Genomic DNA, 20,584 nt, shown 5'->3' with positions numbered 1-20,584 from the left:
GTTCAGCGCATTGCTCGGCACCCCGGTCAGGTGATTTTGTTAGCCCCGAATTGGCCGCGTCGGCCGTGGTACGGAGATCTGGTTCGGTTGGCAGTAGCGGACCCTCTGCCGTTGTCAGAGTCAGTGGTGTTGTGTCAGGGACCGATAGCTATGCCGGATCCGGATCGGTTCTCGCTTACGGCCTGGCTCTTGAGAGGCACAGGTTAAGGAAGAAAGGTTTTTCGTCCAGAGTTATCGATACGATGTTGAGTTCGCGTAGGCAGTCCACTTCGTTGGCGTACGTCCGGGTCTGGAGAGTATTTGAGCATTGGTGTGCAGGTAGACAAGTTCTTCCCTTTCGAGCGTCGGTGACAGATGTCTTGGAGTTTTTGCAGGATGGTATGGACAGGGGTCTGGCCTTGTCTTCTTTGAAGGTGCAGGTGGCAGCTTTGTCATGTTTTCGTGGGAAGATCCAGGGGAAGTCGTTAGCTTCTAGTTCTGATGTGGTTCGATTTTTGAAGGGTGTTAAGTTGCTGCGACCGCCCCGGCGGCGGATGGTGCCTCCGTGGGATTTGAATCTCGTGCTGGAGGCTTTGGTGAGGCCGCCGTTTGAGCCCTTGGTTTCTGTTTCGGATAAGGATCTGTCCCTAAAGACGGTGTTCTTGGTGGCTATTACTTCAGCCCGGCGGGTGTCGGAACTTCAGGCTTTGTCTTGCAGAGAACCCTTTTTGTCTTTTTCCAAGGAGAAGGTTTCGTTGCGCCCGGTGCCGTCCTTTGTGCCCAAGGTGGTTTCAGAGTTCCATGTGAATCAAGTTATTTCCTTGCCAGTTTTGGGTGATTTGGCGGGGGATGCGGAGCAGCGTCGACTGGCCAAGTTAGATGTGCGAAGAGTCTTGCGCTGTTATATTTCCAGAACTCGGCACTATAGACTTTCTGATCGCTTGTTCGTTCTCCATGGTGGTGCAAGAAAGGGCGCGGCAGCTTCCAAAGCTACGATAGCTAGATGGTTGAAGGAGTCAATTGCGTTGGCGTATTTGCTGAAGGGCCGCGTGGTCCCTAAGGAATTTTCGGCTCATTCTACCAGGGGAATGGCGACCTCCTGGGCGGAGAGTAGTATGATTCCGCCGTTAGATATTTGTCGAGCGGCGGTTTGGTCGTCATTGCATTCGTTTGTTAAACATTACAGGATTGATGTGCATGCCAAGGACGAGGCAGGCTTTGGGGCTGCAGTGTTGACCTCTGGCCTTCGTGGATCCCGCCCTTAGGATGTTTACTGCTTTGGTACTTCCCACGCGTCTTGACCGGTCTGGAGGGTCGTGGAGGAAGGTGAAATTAGATCTTACCTGCTAATTTTCTTTCCTCTAGACCCTCCAGACCGGTCAAGGCCCGCCCTGTCTGTACTTTAGGCCAGGAGGTTTGTTGGGTCTGGTCTCTCTGTTGTTCTATCTTGGCAGCTGTTGAGTGTGGTTTCTATGGTTTCAGACTTTTGTTGGTATGAGTCTGGTTAGGTGTGACCGTGTTTGAGAGTCCACCTGTGGAAGCACACACAATAAAAAGGGCACAATGAAAGATATGAAGAAAGTGTCCAGTTGGCAGTGACCACGTACAGGGTTGTTAGTTGTAGTTGGTGTTTTGGTTTTTTCTGCTTTGTCAGGGTTATACTGGCTAGTGGATGTACTGCACAGGTTATATATACAGTATTCAAAAGCTCAGTGTTTCTCAGTCTCCCTCTGCTGGTAGGAGGACATAACCCACGCGTCTTGACCGGTCTGGAGGGTCTAGAGGAAAGAAAATTAGCAGGTAAGATCTAATTTCACCATACAGGTAATTCACTACTCCATAATCGTTCTATTTGAGACCATTCTTTTGCATCTGGCTTATATCTGCCTTGTCTCTTGTCGGTCAATTGTTCTAGGCCCACAATGTTCTTGATTCTCATTGTCCAGTCTGTGATTGTAGGGCCCAGTCTTTGTTTCCAATGGGCTGCTATCTCCAACTTGGCGGCTGCCAACCCCAGTCTTTTAAGCCTCTTCTGCCATTTCTGACCCCTTTTATTCCCCCATCCCAGCAAACACCACTTTGGTTCTACCGGGAACTGCGTGTCCAATAGGCGCGTCAAGTGTATAGCAACTTCCACCCAAAATGTCTGTATAAGAGGACACGACCACCATACATGTAAGAAATTTCCTATTTCTACTTCACACCTCCAACATCGGTTAGATACCATAGGATACATTCGCTTTAACCTGTCTGGTGTGTAATACCATCTACTTAAAACTTTATATGCATTTTCTTTAATGAGTACACACACCGATGCTTTTTTCACCTCTAAACACATCCTCTCCCACTCCTTCACACTCATTTCCATATTTAAATCACATTCCCATGCAGTCATATAGGGCAATTTGAGCATCTTATCTCCCCTAATGTATTTATATAACCTTGAAATTCCTTTCCTCCCACCTTCCAGGGTTACCCAAATATTTTCCAATAGCTCCTTTTCCCTCGGGTCCGATACCAACCACCCCTGTCCCGACATGAAATGTCTAACCTGCATGTATGCAAAATAATCTGATTCTGGTAAATCAAACTTCCTCTTTAATGTCTTGAAGTCCCTCATTACCCCATCCGACATAAGATCTCTAAATCTCCGCAGGCCCTTTCGGTTCCACTCACGAAATACCCCCCCCCCCCCCCCTTGTCCCGCGTGAAACTCATCTTCATGGGTTATATGCGCCAAAGTAGAGGTTTTCACCCCCTTCCGGAATTTATTTTTTAATACCTCCCAGGTATGTTGCAGGTGAGACACAAAGGGACTACTATTCCCCTGAGGTAAACTGCACATCCGTCCAGACCCCCATACCCCTTTCTCCAAATTACCCCTTGGAACCAGGTTTTGCTCTAAAGTCGCCACTGGTGATCTATCTCCTTTACTCCACTCTGCCACTTGTTTCAATTGGGCTGCTTGATAGTACCATATTAAGTTGGGTAGTCCTCTTCCCCCTTCCTCTACTCCCTTCCACATAATTCTTTTCGATGTTCTTGCTCTCTTACCCCCCCATACGAACCGTGAAATATCTGATTGTAATTTATTCAAAACCACTGGTGGAACTTCCAAAGGCAACGTTTGGAAAAGAAACAACATTCGCGGGACCAAGTTCATCTTGACCACTGCTATCTTGCCCCACCAGGACAGCAGCCCATTCTTCCATCGACTCATATCTGTGCGCAGTTCCCTAAACAGGGGATCGTAATTTAAACCATATAACTTTGTTAGGTCCCTAGGTATCCAAATACCCAGATATTTAAAGTTCTCCCGAGCTTGCCTGAAGGGAAATTTTTCCAACATAGCTTCAGTATCTGAAGGGGGCCCCACCACTCCCAGCACCTCTGATTTATCATAATTGACTTTAAATCCAGACATTTCCCCAAACACTTTGATCTCTTTGCAGATATTTGTTAACGACACCTCTGGGTGACTCACGTAAAAAAGAATGTCTCTGCAAATAGAGCTATTTTATGTTCCCTATCCCCCACACAGAGGCCCTTTATTTGAGCTGTCTCCCGAACCTTCTGTGCAAGAGGCTCGATCGCAATGGCAAAAAGCAAGGGGGAGAGGGGACAGCCCTGTCTGGTACCCCTTTGTATCTGCACTTGATCCGAATATTCTCCATTCGCCTTTATCCTGGCCACAGGTCTCGCATACAATCCCCTTAGCCATGATATGATCCCTGGCCCAAATCCCATAACTTTTAATACCTCCCACAGGTAAATCCACTCAACCCGATCAAAGGCCTTTTCTGCGTCAGTTGTTAACAGCACCAAAGCCTCCTCCCTATTTTGGCCTTCCCATACAATATTTAGGGTTCTCCTAATGTTATCAGCTACTTGTCTCTTAGGTATAAAACCTGCTTGATCCGTGTGAATTAACTGAGGGAGAAATTTATTAATCCTCTCTGCCATTACCTTGGCCAATATTTTAATATCTATATTTATAAGAGAAATTGGCCTATATGAACCACATATTGTTGGATCTCGCCCAGGTTTGGGAAGAACTGAAATCCCCGCCTCATACATGCTCCTCGGTAGGGTCCCTGATTTGAAGCATTCATTCCCTACCCGCACTAATAGTGGCCTTAGCTCCTGTCCCAGTATCTTATAGAATTTAGCCGTATACCCGTCAAGTCCAGGTGCTTTACCTCCTTTCAAGCCCTTAATAATTTTATCTATCTCATCTGCTGTTATGGGTTTATCCAGGGATTCCCTCTGCTGCTCAGTTAAGCTGCGTAATCCTATCCCACCTAGATATTCTTGAATCTCCTCCATTGTAATTTTCGCTTCTGATGAGTATAGAGCTGCATAATATCGGGCAAATTGTTCCCTAATTTCTTTGTCCTGATACATCAAACCGTCTCCCGCTCCCTTTAGTTTAGTTATAGTGTTTCCCACTACCCTTTGCCGCAAATTGCGCGCCAACATCCTGCCAGCTTTATTACTGAATTCAAAAAATTTTTGTTTTATTAACTTTCTATGGTATTCCATCTGTCTAATTTGTATTTGTTGTAGCTCCGCCCTGCATTCTCGCAGCTCCCTTATCGCTTCAGGACACCGCCCTCCCTGATGTTGGGCTTCCAGAAAAGCCAATCTTTGTCGTACCCTCAATTCCTGGACTTGACCCTCTTTTTTCCGTTGACTATCTTTCTTAATCAAATGACCTCTTACTACCACCTTCAGGGCATCCCATAGGGTCCCATCCGTTACATCCCCTGTATCATTATCCTCCATATATTCCCGTATCACCCTTCGAATTTCCCCGCATGCCTCTGCAGAATCAAGCAAGGATTCATTTAATCTCCAAAATGTTTGTCCCCGTTCTCTCCCCAATCCCTTCCATGAGATCCATATAGGGGCATGATCCGAGGTATGTATACTCCCAATATCAGAGTCCCGCACCTTACCCCATAAGTTACGGGATCCCCAGATTGTATCTATCCATGTGTATGAGCGCTGCGCATGTGAGTAGAAGGAGTAGGTCCGCTGTCCTGGGTGTTGCATTCTCCAGACATCGATTAAATCTAGCTCCTTAACCAGTCTTAGTAATTTAGACGTATTAGCCTGTCTACCACCCTTCCTGCCCTTAGAGTAGTCAAGATCTGTTAATGCCCAATTGAAATCTCCCCCTAAAATTACATTGCCTGCCACAAATTGGAGTAGTTCTAACCTTAGGGTCTCAAAAAATGCCCCCTGTCCCTCTTTGGGTGCATAGATATTCACCAAAGTAATTAGCTGGTTATTGATCTTACCTTTAACCGCAATGCACCTGCCCTGTTCTTCTGAATAGGTCTGTTCATGAATAAAAGGGACCGTATCTTTAATATAGATTGCAAGACCTCCTTTTTTCCCCCCTCTAGGGTCCGCCAAAAAGTAACTCTTCCCCATATTCTTATATTGTATTAACCGCTCGTCTTTCTTTTGAATGTGTGTCTCCTGCAACATACTGATATCCCATTGCATTTTATGAATTTCCCTGTTTATGATACTTCTTTTTTCTGGAGTATTCATGCCATTTACATTCCACGAACCAACTGTTATCCCTCCCACCTCCCCTTCCCTCCCCTGTCCCTCCCCCCTCCCAGAAAATCCCCTCGTCTGTTCACTAGCCTTAACTGCCAGTGGTATCCCTAAGGAAGTGTCGTTCCGATGGGTTCCCTTACCATTCTTTATCCCCAACATACCCCATCACTCATCAACATATACATCATTCTTTCCCCCCATTCGTGCTCCCAAATATCCCCTATATGCCAAAACCTTTTGTAAATCTTAACATTAAGTCACTGGTTGTAGAAGTGCTTTTTACTCAGCTTTAACTCCGGGCCATTGCCCTCCAGCTGTTTTCTTTTCAGGTGCCTGCCGTCGTTTCAGTCTCACTGTCCATTCGTGGTGGACTCTTGTTAGTTCTTCCTCCACCCTGTGTGATCCAGCCCCCCTTACTCTTAGGGGGCCTGTCTGTGCTGGAATTCTGGGAAGCCTCAGATATCTCCGGCAGGTCCGTACATCCCATTGCAGCCAGAATCTTCCATGCTCCCTCAGGTTGCAAGATTTTCTTTGTCTGGCTTCCCACTGTTAACAACAAACCCTTAGGATATATCCATCTGTAGCGCAGACCCGCCTTTTGCAAGAATCTCGTAATATCCTTAAAATCTCGTCTCTTTTGCAGAGTAGATCTCGCCAAGTCTTGAAAAATCTGCACTTGAACATTGCGCCATTTGATTTCTCCCAATGCACGTGCTTTTCTCCACACCGCTTCCTTCACCTGAAACTCATGGAAGCATGCCACTATGTCTCGAGGGAAATCCCCCCGCTGCGGCCCCAAGCTCCGATGAGCTCTATCAATTTTTATTGCAGGCCGTTCTTCAGGATCCGTTCCCTGCTCCAAAATAAAGTCACAAATCTCTCGCACCACTTTCTCCGCATCCCTGAATTGTACTTCCTCAGGGATGCCTTTAATTCTCAAGTTACACCGCCGCGAGCGGTTCTCCAAGTCTTCCAGACGTTGCTCCATGAGATTTCGTTCTTGCTGTTCTTTAAAAGCACTCTTCCTCAGGGTTTGCAGTTCTCCCGCCATCGTATCCATCTGCTCCTCCGTCTCTACTATTCGGCCGCCCATATCTTTCACTTCTTCGCGGAGTTCTGTAACTGCAGCTTGAATACTTTTCCTAGTATTAATCATCTCTGTTTTAAGTTCTTTAAACCAGCGTATAATTTCGCTCCGCTCTACTTCAATCTCACCAGCGACTTGCTCCTCGTTATCATTATCAGACTCCATTTCGTCCGGCGCCATTTTTGCTCCACGCGGGGGAAGTGGTGTTTTCGCCTTACCCGCTACTCTCGGCGATTCCCCTGCATAGTTAAATTTTGCCAATTTCTTTTTGGCCGCCATTTATTGTAGCTGCCTTGCTTCTTCTTCTGCGGGGAATCCCTCGCGCTTTATCGGGGTTTCTCACACTTTTTTAATCTTTAACCCGCGGAGCTCTGCAACCAGGCTACCGGCTACATCGGTGACGTCACTTCCTTCTCTACAAGATATTTTTTAAAGGCATCTATAGGAGATATTCCCACTTCTCTTGGAAAGTTCAAAATGCGCAGATTGAGTCTCTGTTTATAATTTTCTATTTGATCAATCTTTCTTTTAATCATTATTTTGTCCTTTTATCATTTCTGACGATAAATCTTGTAGTTTTTTTACATCTTGGTTAAGCTTTGACGTTTGCATTGTAAATTCCATTTTTGTAGTAGATAAGGATTTGGAAAAAGTGTTAATAGTACTCACTAAAGTAGATATTTCCTTCGTGGACTTTTCAACGGTAACTGTTTTTTTACATCTTGGTTAAGCTTTGATGTTTGCGTTGTAAATTCCGTTTTTATAGTAGATAAGGATTTGGAAAAAGTGTTCATAGTACTCACTAAAGTAGATATTTCCTTCGTGGAATTTTCAACGGTAACTGCCAATTGTTGGAGAACAATCCATATGTTCTCCAACGACACCGTCCCTGAAGCTGCTCTCATTTGCTTCAAATCAACGCTCAGGTCAGATGACCTTTGCTTTCCTTCCGGTTCAACCTTTCCAGCGCCTTTGACCAAGGTCCCTTCGTCTAACTCTTCGGTTTCGGTTGGGCCTCTCTGGATCAGGCGTCCTTCTGGAGGGGGCGGTGGATAAAGTGTCGGGGGAGAAAGAGTGACATTCAAACCCAAGTCCTCCGGCTTTTCCCCTTCCTGGAGGACAGCAGGACTTCTCCCGACGTTTTGGGTAGGCATTCTCGAAGTAAATCTCTCAATCGACTGCTGGTGTGGGGAAGAGGTCCGGGGTGTCGAGGCTTCCCCCCTGACCGTTCCCTTTCTCTTTGTATGCGGCATAGGTAAAAAGATTTTTCTTCTAGGGCACAGCAATTACGAGAGGTACTACTTCGATCAATAGCGTGCCGCCATCTTGACACGCCCCCCCCAGGTGTAAAACCTTTAACCATACCCCCTTCCTACAACCTTTAAACCCCCGCGCTCAAAAAGGGGACACGAAGGTCCAAGGGTAACCTACCCTATCAGCCCACCTATTATGAGACCACTAAATTCCTCACGTTATTAAGATCCCCACCTCAGAAAGAACTAACAAAACTCCCCTCCCCCCCTAAATCTCTAGGACCTTGCTTTAAATGTCCAATCTGGAGCAGCACCAGATCTGTGCACCCAAAGCAATTGATGCTCTTACCAAACCAACACCTCAACCAAACTGGAGGAAAAATCCATAACCCCAAACCTCGTATTCACCTCCACCACTAACTCCACCATCCCTATCCCTCATCTAATTTCCTCCCCCTCCTCCCCAAGAAAAAAGGTTCTCCCACTCCCCCCCCAGATTAAATTATTAAATTTTAATTGTGATTATATATACTTGGCTATGCATGTTCCCAGTATATAGCTTGAGCTTGATTATCTTATTGTGATCCGCATTGAACCTTATATGTAAATTCAGTAAATTAGCCTGGTTTATAACCTGCATGCCTACTTGACAAAGTCTGCTCATGTTCTGCCCTAACTCCTCTCTTACTTATTTGCAAAGTATGTGTTGCCTTGTCAAAGCGCATACTTTTACACTGGTCAAAATTTTATAAGAGGCTATTTATGTACGCAAATGGTCACATACACATGAAAATTACTATAATATTACCCCATTGTTTGAAGTGCTCACCTTTTATTTTTCTTTTGTGTCCTTTGATGTCCAGGCGGTTGCTGGTTCCTGAGCGTGAGACACTGTTTAATGCACTTGCAAACAATAGGGAAATCATCAACCAGCAGCGACAAAGGCTGAACCAGCTGGTAGAGAGCCTCCAGCAGTTGCGCCTCTACAATCAGACATCTCAGTGGAGCAGCACCAGCGACACCACCTCTCAGAGCAGTAGCCAAAGGTTGGTGTAGCACCTCTGGAGTACAGAAAGATTTTCCTGTATTCACCAGGGAGGAGGCGCTTGAGTTTGGGTGGTGGGGAGTGTCTAATAATAACGTTTGTGTTTGGTGCCCTTTCCAGACCCTCCCCTTGCCCTGCCATTCTGACTCATGCCTGTCCCGTCTTCCTCAACAGAAGACAGTATAGCTTCACCCAAGAACATTGACCAGCCACACAGTTTCTTGTTGGTAACAAAATTAGGCTGCAGCTTTATTGAGACATCAACATGTCAAGAAAACAACCTAGTACATCATCCTCACTTTAATATTCCCTTATCTCTTGTTTGTTCTGTCTGTCCTAATTAGATTGTAAGCTCTGTCATGCAGGGACTGTCTCTTCACGTTCAAGTGTACAGCGCTGCGTATGTCTAGTAGCGCTTTAGAAATGATAAGTAGTAGTAGTGCCCGAGCCATATGGTACAGTTTGTTAACCACCATGTCTGCCCGCCGTGCAATCTAGCAAGACCATCATGATGTGCAATGGTGGGTATGGGGTGCGGCAGAACGGGGCCGTCATGAAGCAAGGTTCCACGTTTGGGGGTGTTCAAAAAACATTTGTAACACCCACGAACGACAGTATGACACATTGACAGCATTTGTGGTGCCCAAATTTTAGAAACAAGGTTATCGTACATAATGCTATCACTTAAATGCCAGGGATAATGTAAAGAGTGAAGTAACAGAAATAAATTTTGTTGTGCTACACAAATTTGTCCAGCAGGGTGCACCCATAGACTATGGGAATTTAAACTGCATCCTGCTTGTTTCCACATTCTCAATTCTGTCTGGGTAGCCGAAGCCTGCAGTGCCTCATATAACTCCAATCCTGCATTATCTGGGGTTGTTTGGTCTGATCAACAAACATTATTCTTTCGTCACTACTATCCATCGCGCAGTCTGGTGAAATTTCTGTAACTTCCTTAGCCAAGTCATCTGTCATGTGATTACCATTAATTTCAAAAGAAAGCACGCTTTCTTGATGAGCTTTAATCCATTTAATAGCTGTAGGTAAATTTTTCTTATGGCGTTTTTGTAACGCCTCAAACACTTTATTCCATAAAGGCACATGACTCAAAGGGTGACCATACCTCTCTGGTTCCATTTGCATATGTGAGTATGTAATGAAGAAAAAACATAACAGGAATCAGTAACAACAGAGACATCTTCATTCAATGATTTGTTCTGCAAGACATACAACACTGCAGCTAATTCAGCTGTCTGTGCTGTATATCCGAGTGGTAATCGGAATTGTACAATGTCGATAGGAGTCTCTGTTGGCGTATAATTGACGGCAGCAAAACCTGCATTACCATTTTGACAAGATCCATCGGTGAACCAAATGGGTCCGGTCTGAAGGATCTCGTAATGGATAGTCAGTGAGGCAGGTACAGATGGTAATTGTGCAGTGCACTGGTGTGGAAAAGTGGACTCAGAGATATTTATCAGAGGATCTAAATGTTTCAATTCTGCAGATGTAAGAGGTTGCAATTGATGAACAATACTAAGTAAGACTACCTGATATTTTTGCAACCTAGACGGAGTCATATGGCTAATATTTTTGTTCCAAAGGCACTTGACATCATGGGAACTATGAATAACAACAGGTAAATGCGGAATGTAGCTATATAATTTAAGGACAGCGGTAGCAGCCGCTACGAGTCCCTTTTCGCATTCGGCGAAGCTATATCCGCTTCATCCTGAGTTATAAGAGCAGCCCAAGTGTGACCAGCATGAGTTTTCCACAGATGTACTTCACGGGACACATAACCGTGGCTAAGGGTGAGCTTTGTACAACATCCTTAACTAAGGTCACTAATGCTAAGGTTTCATCATCGGTAAAATACTTTCATATTTAGAATCCTGTCTACCAGACAATTTTTGGTAAAAAGGTTTAATTCTTTCAGAATAATTTGGAATCCATAAACGACGGAAATTCAACATACCTAAAACAGCTCTCAATTCAGTAATAGTAGTGGGTAGGCGTAATTTAGAAACATGAGACAGGGCTTCAGAGCTGAGGGCACGTTACCGAGCACCAATTTCGTGTCCCAGAAACGTAACCTTAGGTTGTGCCACTTTCAGTTTTTTTCTATTCACCTTGTAACCTTTGACAGCCAAAAAATTCAAAAAATCACAGGTAACTTGCACACAAATATCAAAATCATTAGAGGTAATCAACATATCATCTACATATTGCAATAAGTGAGTCCGTTCAGGCCATGCATATTGAGATTTAAATTCTTTGATATGTTGTGCTAATGTCTGCGAAAATACAGTAGGGCTGTCAGTAAAACCTTGGGGCAATCGAGTCCATTGATAAGTAACATTATCAAATTGAAATGCAGTGAGAGGGCGACTGTCAGGATGTAAGGGAATGGAGAAAAAAGCATTAGATAGATCAATGGTAGAATGAAAAGATTGCAAAGAAACGCTTTGTAACAAAGTAGTGGGATTCTCAACATTGGGAAAAACATGTTTAACAACAGAATTAAGTTCCCTTAAATCCTGTACAATTCTCCACTGTCCAGGTTCCTTCTTTTGGACTGGAAATAAAGGAGTATTGTAAGGAGAATGACTAATTTCAATAATTCCTTGATCTAGCAATGTCTGTATCTGGTCTTGCGCTCCTCGGATTACCTCAGGTATCAACGGATACTGACTAATCTTGGGACCATCAGAACCATCTAATAATGTGATTCGGTGAGGTTTAGTTTTTACTTCACCATAGGGTGAATCAGGCAATGCCCATAAGGAAACAGGTAACTTTTGTAAGGCAGTAGAAACAATTTGGTCCGTTAAAGTAGTAACAGCAAAAATCAGGGAAGTATTAACAGTAGGCAAAGGTAAATCAAAATGAATCTGGAATTTAAATTGAGTCAGTAAATCTCGTCCTAAAAGGTTAACAGGGCATAAAGGTGCATATGACAAAGGAGCAACTGTTTCTTGGTCAGCAAATTGTACTGTCATAGATTCTAATACCAGTGTATCTGTAGGTACACCGTTAAATCCCATAGTGGTAATGTGTTCCTTGGACAATTTAAGCTGCTTCACTAGCAGTGGCGGGGCATTAACTAAAACAGTACGTGAGGCTCCAGTATCAACCATAAATGAGACTGGAATACCTTGAATGTATAATGTTACCATGGGATCACTATATCCTGCACTAGTGTGGACGACTCCTAGTCACTGGGGTTTTCTGGGTTCCATAAAGAAAAAGACGGGCGTGAGTCAGAATTCTGATATCGTGATCAGGTATTGTAATTAGGGCCCATGCTCCTGCACTCAGAGGCGTAATGGCCAATATTATTGCACTGCCAACACTGGATATTAGGGCGGTGAGATGGACTGGGATAATCCTGGGGACCGGCACTGAAGTGGCCACGCCCTGAAAATCCCTGTAAAGGTCTTCTAGAATTTCCCTCTACCCCTCATATACATGATCGGGTTTGTATTTTGAGGAAAGTCCTCAGGTCGTTGGGGGAAACTGTTCATCCCTATCAAAAATTAAAGAATCATCATTAGGTATAGACCCTAGCCTGTGTTTAGGAGGTTTTTCCTGCTCTATCTGCTTGATCTGAAGGGACATAAGGTGGGTTTGCAATTTTTGTAATTCTTTACCCTGTTTTTGACTGTTTCGTGAATGACCTACAATGATGGAGAATGTGTGCTTTCATTTCTGGCCATAACTTCTATGAAATACCAACTGTATTATCTAGAGCTTCCTTGATTTTAGAAGGTAAGGTTTCTTTAAATAAATGGTAAAACACAGGGAGACTATTCGGAGCATCAAAACGCTCCTCTGTCTCTTCTCTATATAATTGTTGTAGTTTAAGCATGTATTGTTCAATAGATTCTGTAGGTTTCAATTCCAGGGAAGTAAGGACGGAAAAGTCCTTGCACGTGGGATAATGATTGCGGACGGCTGTCCAAAAAGGTCCCTTAGTCTCAGAGAATTTGTCCCCGTCATAAAGATCGGAGGTTACAAGTTGGTTGAATCCAGCGACCGTGAAAAGATCAATTACATTGGCCTGTAGTATACGTCCTAAAAAGGCTTTAATATCTCTTATAGCTGGTGTGGAGCCCATGGTTAGTTCCTCAAATTTATGACTCCATTTGGTACCTCCAGCGGATAAATCGGGGAGTTGTTGAACTAAACTAGTTAGTTCCACATTAGAATACAGAGTGTATTCTGTGTGGGCGATACCACCAGACTGTTTATGAAGCAAGTTGTATTTGGGGAATTTTTCGATGGGGCTACACATTCGTTGGCATTCTGGTATTCTATCCCCAGGAAATTACCCACTGGGGGAGGTTAAGTACTTGGTAACTGTCCGAATCATATTGGGGATTTGGATGGTAAGGAGGTAATTTAGTGGGACTATGCCGAATGGTATCCCTATCATTTCGCATTTCATTAGCGATGCCCTGAAACCTCGATGTTAAACCCATAGGTCCCAAGGGCATCCCCCTGGGATACACGGGTGTAAGATGAGACATAGGTCGATTGATTAATGAATCTGAGCAATGGCTGGGAGACGTCACATTAGAGACAGTCTCAACAGTATCTTCTGGATCGTCGGGATTCAATTCTATGAGATCACGACTCCCACAATCTTGACAGTAGTAGGGAATTGGCTGTTTATGGGAATTTTCTTGATATCCTCCATCATATCAATGAAATCAGGATAGAGCTGCTGATATCCGACAGCCGTGCCACAGGGAAGTAATTTAGTTTGGGACGATTCCCTGGACACAGTATGCTGTAAGTCCTGCTCATATGGAGGAGGGCATGATGACTTGGTGGGCAGTGGTGGTAGAAATTTAATATCATCTGGTAAATTTGGGGATGCTAATTGTTTTTCACCCACCAAAATCCATTTATTAATAGCTTGTAAATGTTTCAGTCGGGATTTTCCCTTATTCTGTTTCTCATTGTAAGCAATTAATTGTTTCAATAGGGAACCCTCAAATGAGCCATTTGGGGGCCAGCAAAAATTAGTTTGCTGTTGATTCCACTTATAACAGTTTTGATTTAATTTAGTAACTTCTTTTTTCCCTAAAGGAAAGTAGTTAATTACCTGTTCAAGGGGCACCTATTCTAAGAAGCAAGACTTAGGACCTACTAGGACTTGTTTTCTAAACCCGGTATTTTACTCACACCTAAGGCTGATCAGACCCTAGGACCTACCAGAGGTTTCTGCTATTTTAAAACACCTAGAGGCATATTTTCAAAGCACTTTGGGAGGCTAAGTTCCATAGGTTTCTATGGAACTTTGGGTGGCTAAGTGCTTTGAAAATGAGCCCCTAAGTCAGACAAGAGTGGCAGAAGACCTAGCAATGCTATTTTAAATACACCTAGTCAGACAAAAAGTTACATAGGATCTAGCAATGGTATTTTAAATACACCTAGCCTGCATGCAAAGTTCAGACCTAGGACCTATCAGTAATAACAGGAAATAATTTAAAGATGTCACCAATTTTCGTGTTAAACAACACAGTTGGCGTGTCGGGATTCCTGCAGCTTGAATCCGAACACCATAAAGCTCCCGTCTAATCAACGGCGGGAAGTCATCAATGAATTAAAAACCCTTGTAAAATGTTTAGGTCTTTTTACCACCTCTACAAATCTTCATGTATCAGTTACCCACAATTTGCAGAGATGAAAGACCAAGGCTGCGTGTCTATGAGAAAGGTAATTTTATTCACTTACCAAGTATTGATACAATTAATTTTCTCATGGGAGAATACAACTACTGCATAAATATGCTGGCTGTATCTATCGCTCCAACATACTGGACTGAGCTATTTTTATACACTTGTGTTTAACAATGATTTACAATGCCTCAACAAGCTATCTTACCCAGGATCATCCTACCTTCTTTCAAAGTCATCTGGTTTTTCTCACCTACTAAACCACATTCCCATGTTTGTTTGTTTGTTTCCTCCTTTCCCAGGCCTGTTTGGCCATAAGGATATCATATCAGATCATAAGTTCCTGGGCCTGACGATTTATGGCCTTTGCCCTTTTACTCTAGTCCAGGGTGCATGACTGTGTTTATTATCTACACATATAACGGCTGCAGCCAGCTCCCGTCATCCCCCTCGCTCCCATCATGGAGCAGTCATGTCACATAAATCCTTGTGACTTCCATGGGGAGGGCAGGGCAAGGTGGCACGGTGCCCAAGCTGCCTCCCCGTAGTGCATATATTTACAGGTGGAAAAAATCAGAAGTTATTAACAGCCTAGTGGCAGGCAACAGGAAAAGAATAAATAATATTGGCTTAAACAACTGAGAAACATTTCATAGTAATAATAGCCTTAAGCTGTTTCACTTAACAAGGAATTTTTTGCCAGGCTGTGAGGGCAGACCCTGGATGCATTGTAAGATAGGACTGCATTCAGGGCCGGCCCGAGGCAAGATGCTGCCTGAGGCGGAACTAAGATGCCGCCCCCTTCAGGCCGAGATGCTGCGCCCCACCCTATGCCGGAGGTGCCTCCCCCTCCTGGGCCAAGATGCTGCCTCCTCATCCTACCTCCAGCCCGTTTGTGGCGTTTACATCGTCACGTTCCAAACCCGGAAGTGGCAGCGATTCCCTGCTGCCAGCACCCGCCTGTTCCCTTTACTGTGGCTGCCTGAGTCTCTGACGAAATAGGAAGGTACATCAAAGAAGCAGTCGTCGTAAAGGGAAAAGGCAGGTGTCGGCGGTAGGGCAGCTTATGGGAATCGCTGCTGGATTTGGAATGTGATGAGGTAAATGCCGTGAAAAGGGAGATGCTGCTCCTGAAGAGTGCCACCTGAGGCCCCTGCCTCAGGTGGCCTAATGGTTGAGCCACCCCTGACTTCATTTTCTTAGTATTACATAGAGGCATATTTTCAAAGCACTTTGGGAGGCTAAGTTCCATAGGTTTCTATGGAACTTTGGGAGGTTAAGTACTTTGAAAATGAGCTTGATAGTAATATAGTAGATGACGGCAGAAAAAGACCTGCACGGTCCATCCAGTCTGCCCAACAAGATAAACTCATATGTGCTACTTTTTGTGTTGTTCTGTTGTTTATCCTATATAATAAAAAGCACCTCCAACGTTCTGAAGCTGACTCGTGGCACTGTGGCAGTGTAGGGTTCGTAAGTCTGTAACAGCGTTTCATTGGCTCTCACTGTCCCGCAATGTCACAAGAATGAGGAACCAATCAACGGTCTGTAAAAAACGCCAAACCCGCCTGCCCGGTCCGTCATTGCCACCCAGCGATTCTCCTCTCTCCCCTGCGCCCCCCCCCCCCCCCCCCTCAGGCACCCTCCGAGTCTCCATCGCTCCTTTGAAAGCCCTGCCTGTCTGTAGCCTTCCCTTCCAGTTCGTTCCCTCAGAGTCCTGCCCTCGCAGAAAGAGGAAATGACGTCAGAAGGCGGGACTCGGAGGGAACGAACTGGAAGGGAAGGCTACAGACGGGCAGGGCTTTCAAAGGAGCGACAGAGACTCGGTGGGTGCCTGGAGGGGGGGGCAGGGGAGAGAGGAGAATCGCTGGGTGGCTGGAGAGGGGCAGGAGAGAGGAGAATCGCTGGAGGGGGGCAGGGTAGAGAGGAGAATCGCTGGGTGGCTGGAGAGGGGGGTAGGGGAGAGAGGAGAATCGCTGAGTGGCTACAGGGGGGGCAGGGGACAGAGGAGAATCGCTGGGTGGCTGGAGAGGGGGTAGGGGACAGGAGAATCGCTGGGTGGCTGGAGGGGGGGGCAGGGGAGAGAGGAGAATCGCTGGGTGGCTGGAGGGGTGGCAGGGGAGAGAGGAGAATCACTGGGTGGCTACAGGGGGGGGGTCAGGGGGACAGGAGAATCGCTGGGTGCCTGAAGGGGGAGCAGGGGAGAGAGAAGAATCGCTGAGTGGGTGGAGGGGGGGTAGGGGACAGAGGAGACAGTTTCACTCTCTGTCTCACACACTCGCACATTCATTCTCTCGCTCTCACTCTCTGTCACACACACACACACTCACACATTCATTCTCTCGCTCTCACACACAGTCTCTGTCAAACACACACTCCGAGGAAAACCTTGCTAGCGCCCGTTTCATTTCTGTAAGAAACGGGCCTTTTTTACTAGTACATTATAAAATGGACATGGCTTTGCAGAATAGCCATTGCCATGGTGCTTCCTGCCCAAACTCTAATAGTCTCCAGATCCTGCCCTATTCAAAAGCTCTAAGTATGTTGCAGCAGTTTTGAAGATTGTATGGCTGCGGAGAAGAGCTGAATTCTGACAGTACAGAAACAAAAATGAAAGATTTTTACTTTATGCAACAAATAGAATTGTGGGTTTCTCCTTGGAAGCTGAGCAGACATTTTTAACTGATTTTGAGACCTGGGCCGATGCTATGGTTTCTGTTGCCCCCTGCAGCCTATTAGTTGGAGCCCCTACCCGTCCAGCATCTCCTCTATCTCTTTTCTCCTCCAGACTCCTCCCCCTTTCTAGCACCTCTCTCTCCTCCCCCTCCCCTCCCAGGGGAAGGACTAATGGAAAGAAAATTATCAGTTAAGACCTAATTTCTCCTTAATGTGTAAGGTAAGAATAATGCCGACCTTCATAAGAAGTTACTAGGAGGGCTGCTCTCTAAAGGAGTTGGGGGGGGGGCTATCATAAGCATATGATTTGCATATTCTCCTCCCCCTTCTTTCTCTCTTGTTTCTAGCTTTGACAGTGAACTTGAAAGTCTTCGCAGCGCTTTGACCAAAACCACCTTGGAGTCTCTAACCAAACCCCAACCAAAACAGCCAGGTGAACATTTTTCAGATATTTTTTTTTCTGCTTCTTTTTGTTATTTTTATTTAATTTATTTATTTTTTAGTTTTTAATATGCTTTATTCAAAGTTGCAAAGAAAATACAAACAATTGTACAGTAACATTGAGTCATGCATTGATACAAAATTGCATCAGCGATTGGTACAATAACAATGTAGGTAACAGCATAAACTTCCTTCCCCCTCCCCCCCAACTTGCTCGATTAAGGTAAACCTAAAGAGTTCAAACAATATAAATTTCACTGCAAAAAAGTACCTCTCGCTGGTACGGCTTCCATACTGCATAGAAGTGACCCATCCGATCATATTTCAATTCCGTTAACTTGGACATCAAATATAAGTAGTCTAATTTTGCAGCACTTGTTCCTTGTTAGGGGGCTCTAGATTTCGCCAGGCAGCTGCCACGGTATTTTTATTATTATGTTTTTAACCATTATTATATGACTGTATCCAGAAAACCATCCTATAACCAAGGAAAAGAAATTAAAATAAATTAGAGCCTACAAGCAAAGAGAGTGTCCATTCCAAACCAAACTATAATACTACCCCCTTCCCGTCTTTGGAAAAGTTTTGTTTGTAGATTTAGAAGTCATAATTTTATTGTTGCAGTTGTCCAGGTCTTGCCACATCTGAGTAAGTGGTTCCACTGCTCAGATGTGGCAAGACCTGGGCATCGGCAACAATCATGACGCCAGCTGCAAAAGCCTAAGAGAACAAATCATAGGTTCCTCATTGTAGCTTTATTTATCATCAGTTTCCCCACTGATGATATAAATATTAAAGGCCTGATGTTTAAATCGCTTCTCCAGGGCTAACCAGATATATTCAGTGGCACTTAACTGAATAATGCCACAGAAAATATCCAGTTAGCACTGTCACGAAACACCTAGCAGCTCGCCTGGGGCTAACCCTGCGGCCACTTAGAGAATCTATCCCGAGCACAGCTCTAGTCTGCCTGCACCTGGGCATGTGCTCTACACTAGCACCCTCCTCCCAACCGCCTGTAGGCAAGTCTCCCGCTCTCAAGTTATCCCCGGTGATTTCTAGGTTAGTGAGGCCACACACTCCCAGTTGTCCCACAGTTCCTAGAAAGCACTCACAGACCAACGCAGAAACCACCAGGATTCTTAGCTCAGACAAACAGAGTCAATGACTAAAAAAAAGTTTATTGTCCTAAAAAATGTTGAACAGTGAACTATAAAACAGATGGAAAATAACAGGTAACTGAATAATAATAGTGGATAGTGCAGAATATAACTGCTCACAGGGTCTCAATAAAGAGGTCTTTCGCTCTCTACTTCCAAACTGAGACTGGGGAAAAATCCAGTATTTCCAGACTGAATTTGAGCTTCTGGGCCAATCAGAGCCCAGAACAACATGTTTTAAAAGTAACTGGCCACATCACTGCAAGTTACTTCCTCTTTGTGTTAAACTAAGGAAGAAACAGTCATTTCTCTGTTTCAGCTTTAAACATAAAACATGCACCACCTGCTGGCCAAACTAGAGAAATACTGTTCAAGAAATAATGAATACAGTTTATAGGCTTACAAACCCACTGTTTTGTCACATGCAAATATAGATCCATAGCACCAGGTGGGACGTTAGACTTGCCTCACTTAGCTTCATCTTGTTCTTCCTCTTGCCCGTTGTTCCAAATTCAGCCATCCTGGCCCCTTCTAGAGCACCAAAGGGACATTCCCCTGCCACCATTTGCTGCTGCACAGATGGCCTTTTATAAGCCCAGGTGCGTCCCTGATGACATCTTGAGGGTGGGGGCAGCTACAAACACACAGTACTGGCTTCTGAATGCTGAGCTGGGAAGGCTTAATCCTCTCTTCTCCCACAGTCCTCAAAAAAAAAATATTAGACTTTTCCCTCTCTTACCTCCGGTTGTGTGTTGTTGTTGTTGTTTTTTTTTTTTTTACTCTTTGTATGTAAGGTCTACATACAAAGAGTAAAAAAAAAAACAACAACAACAACTTGTTGTTCTGGCCTGACACTGATTTTTGCCATTGATATGTTGATGTATGGTACCCATACCATTCCCCTGAATCCTGTATATGCTTCCAGGAAATCTGTCCCCAACTTTGTACCTCAGAATGAGCTGTGGGCATGCTTTAAAATTGTTTTCTTTTCATCCCTCCAAGGCAGTTCAGACATTCAGGTTTACATTATTCTGCTACATTATTCTGCTAGTAGATGGAGAGTGAGAACCATTGGTTTGATGATAAGTATATAAGGACATGTGCAGCTAACAGCCAGCCAGTATTTCTCAGTCTCTAGCCGGAGGTAGATGAGGTAGGCCTGTGCAGTCTGAATCTGGCCTGAGAGGTTTGAGGGACCTTTGCTGGGGCTTGCTTAGAGAGAGAAGAAAAGAAAGCAATAGGGCTGGGATCAGTTTGGATGGTTGAATCGGGTGCAGAACCCAGTAGGGCTGCCACTTCCATCTAGTGCTTGTTGGGGTTGGTTGCAATATCTTCCCTCTGCTTTCCCTACTGTTGGGGAGGGGTCCAGAAGCAGGAGCTTTCTAGCAGCCAAAAATTAAAAGAAATAGGAAAGAGAAAACAGCCAGCGGTAATTGAGGGCTCTTGCTGTGAGGAGTTGCAGAGTGTTTGAGTAGTTGAACAGAAGTAAGGGGGGTCTCTGCTGATGGGAGGAGTCAGCAGGGCACATGTAATGGCAGCACAGACTGAGTACAGCAGGCAGTATTCAGCCAACACTGGGCTGATAGAATCTTGGCCCTGGAGAGGAAGAATGGTTCCGGCAGTGGTAGTGCCTGGAATTAGTGAATCATGATTTTGGCAGGAACAACCACTGTTTTTTC

At 44.8% G+C, this 20,584-nt stretch overlaps 1 protein-coding gene across 5 annotated transcripts in view; it reads left to right on the top strand.

Moving 5' to 3' along the window:
• NUP214 (nucleoporin 214) overlaps positions 1 to 20,584 on the top strand; it is a 165,262-nt gene that overhangs the window by 69,031 nt on the left and 75,647 nt on the right. For all 5 annotated transcript variants that reach the window (XM_030207808.1, XM_030207810.1, XM_030207809.1 and 2 more), the window contains 2 exons: positions 8,757 to 8,939; positions 17,652 to 17,737. In XM_030207808.1, coding sequence (XP_030063668.1) covers positions 8,757 to 8,939; positions 17,652 to 17,737 — 269 coding nt within the window. The remainder of the gene's footprint in view (positions 1 to 8,756; positions 8,940 to 17,651; positions 17,738 to 20,584) is intronic.

Source organism: Microcaecilia unicolor, chromosome 6 (assembly GCF_901765095.1).
Source record: "Microcaecilia unicolor chromosome 6, aMicUni1.1, whole genome shotgun sequence".
Classification (NCBI taxonomy): domain Eukaryota; kingdom Metazoa; phylum Chordata; class Amphibia; order Gymnophiona; family Siphonopidae; genus Microcaecilia; species Microcaecilia unicolor.
This window is presented reverse-complemented; position numbering and strand designations above follow the sequence as displayed.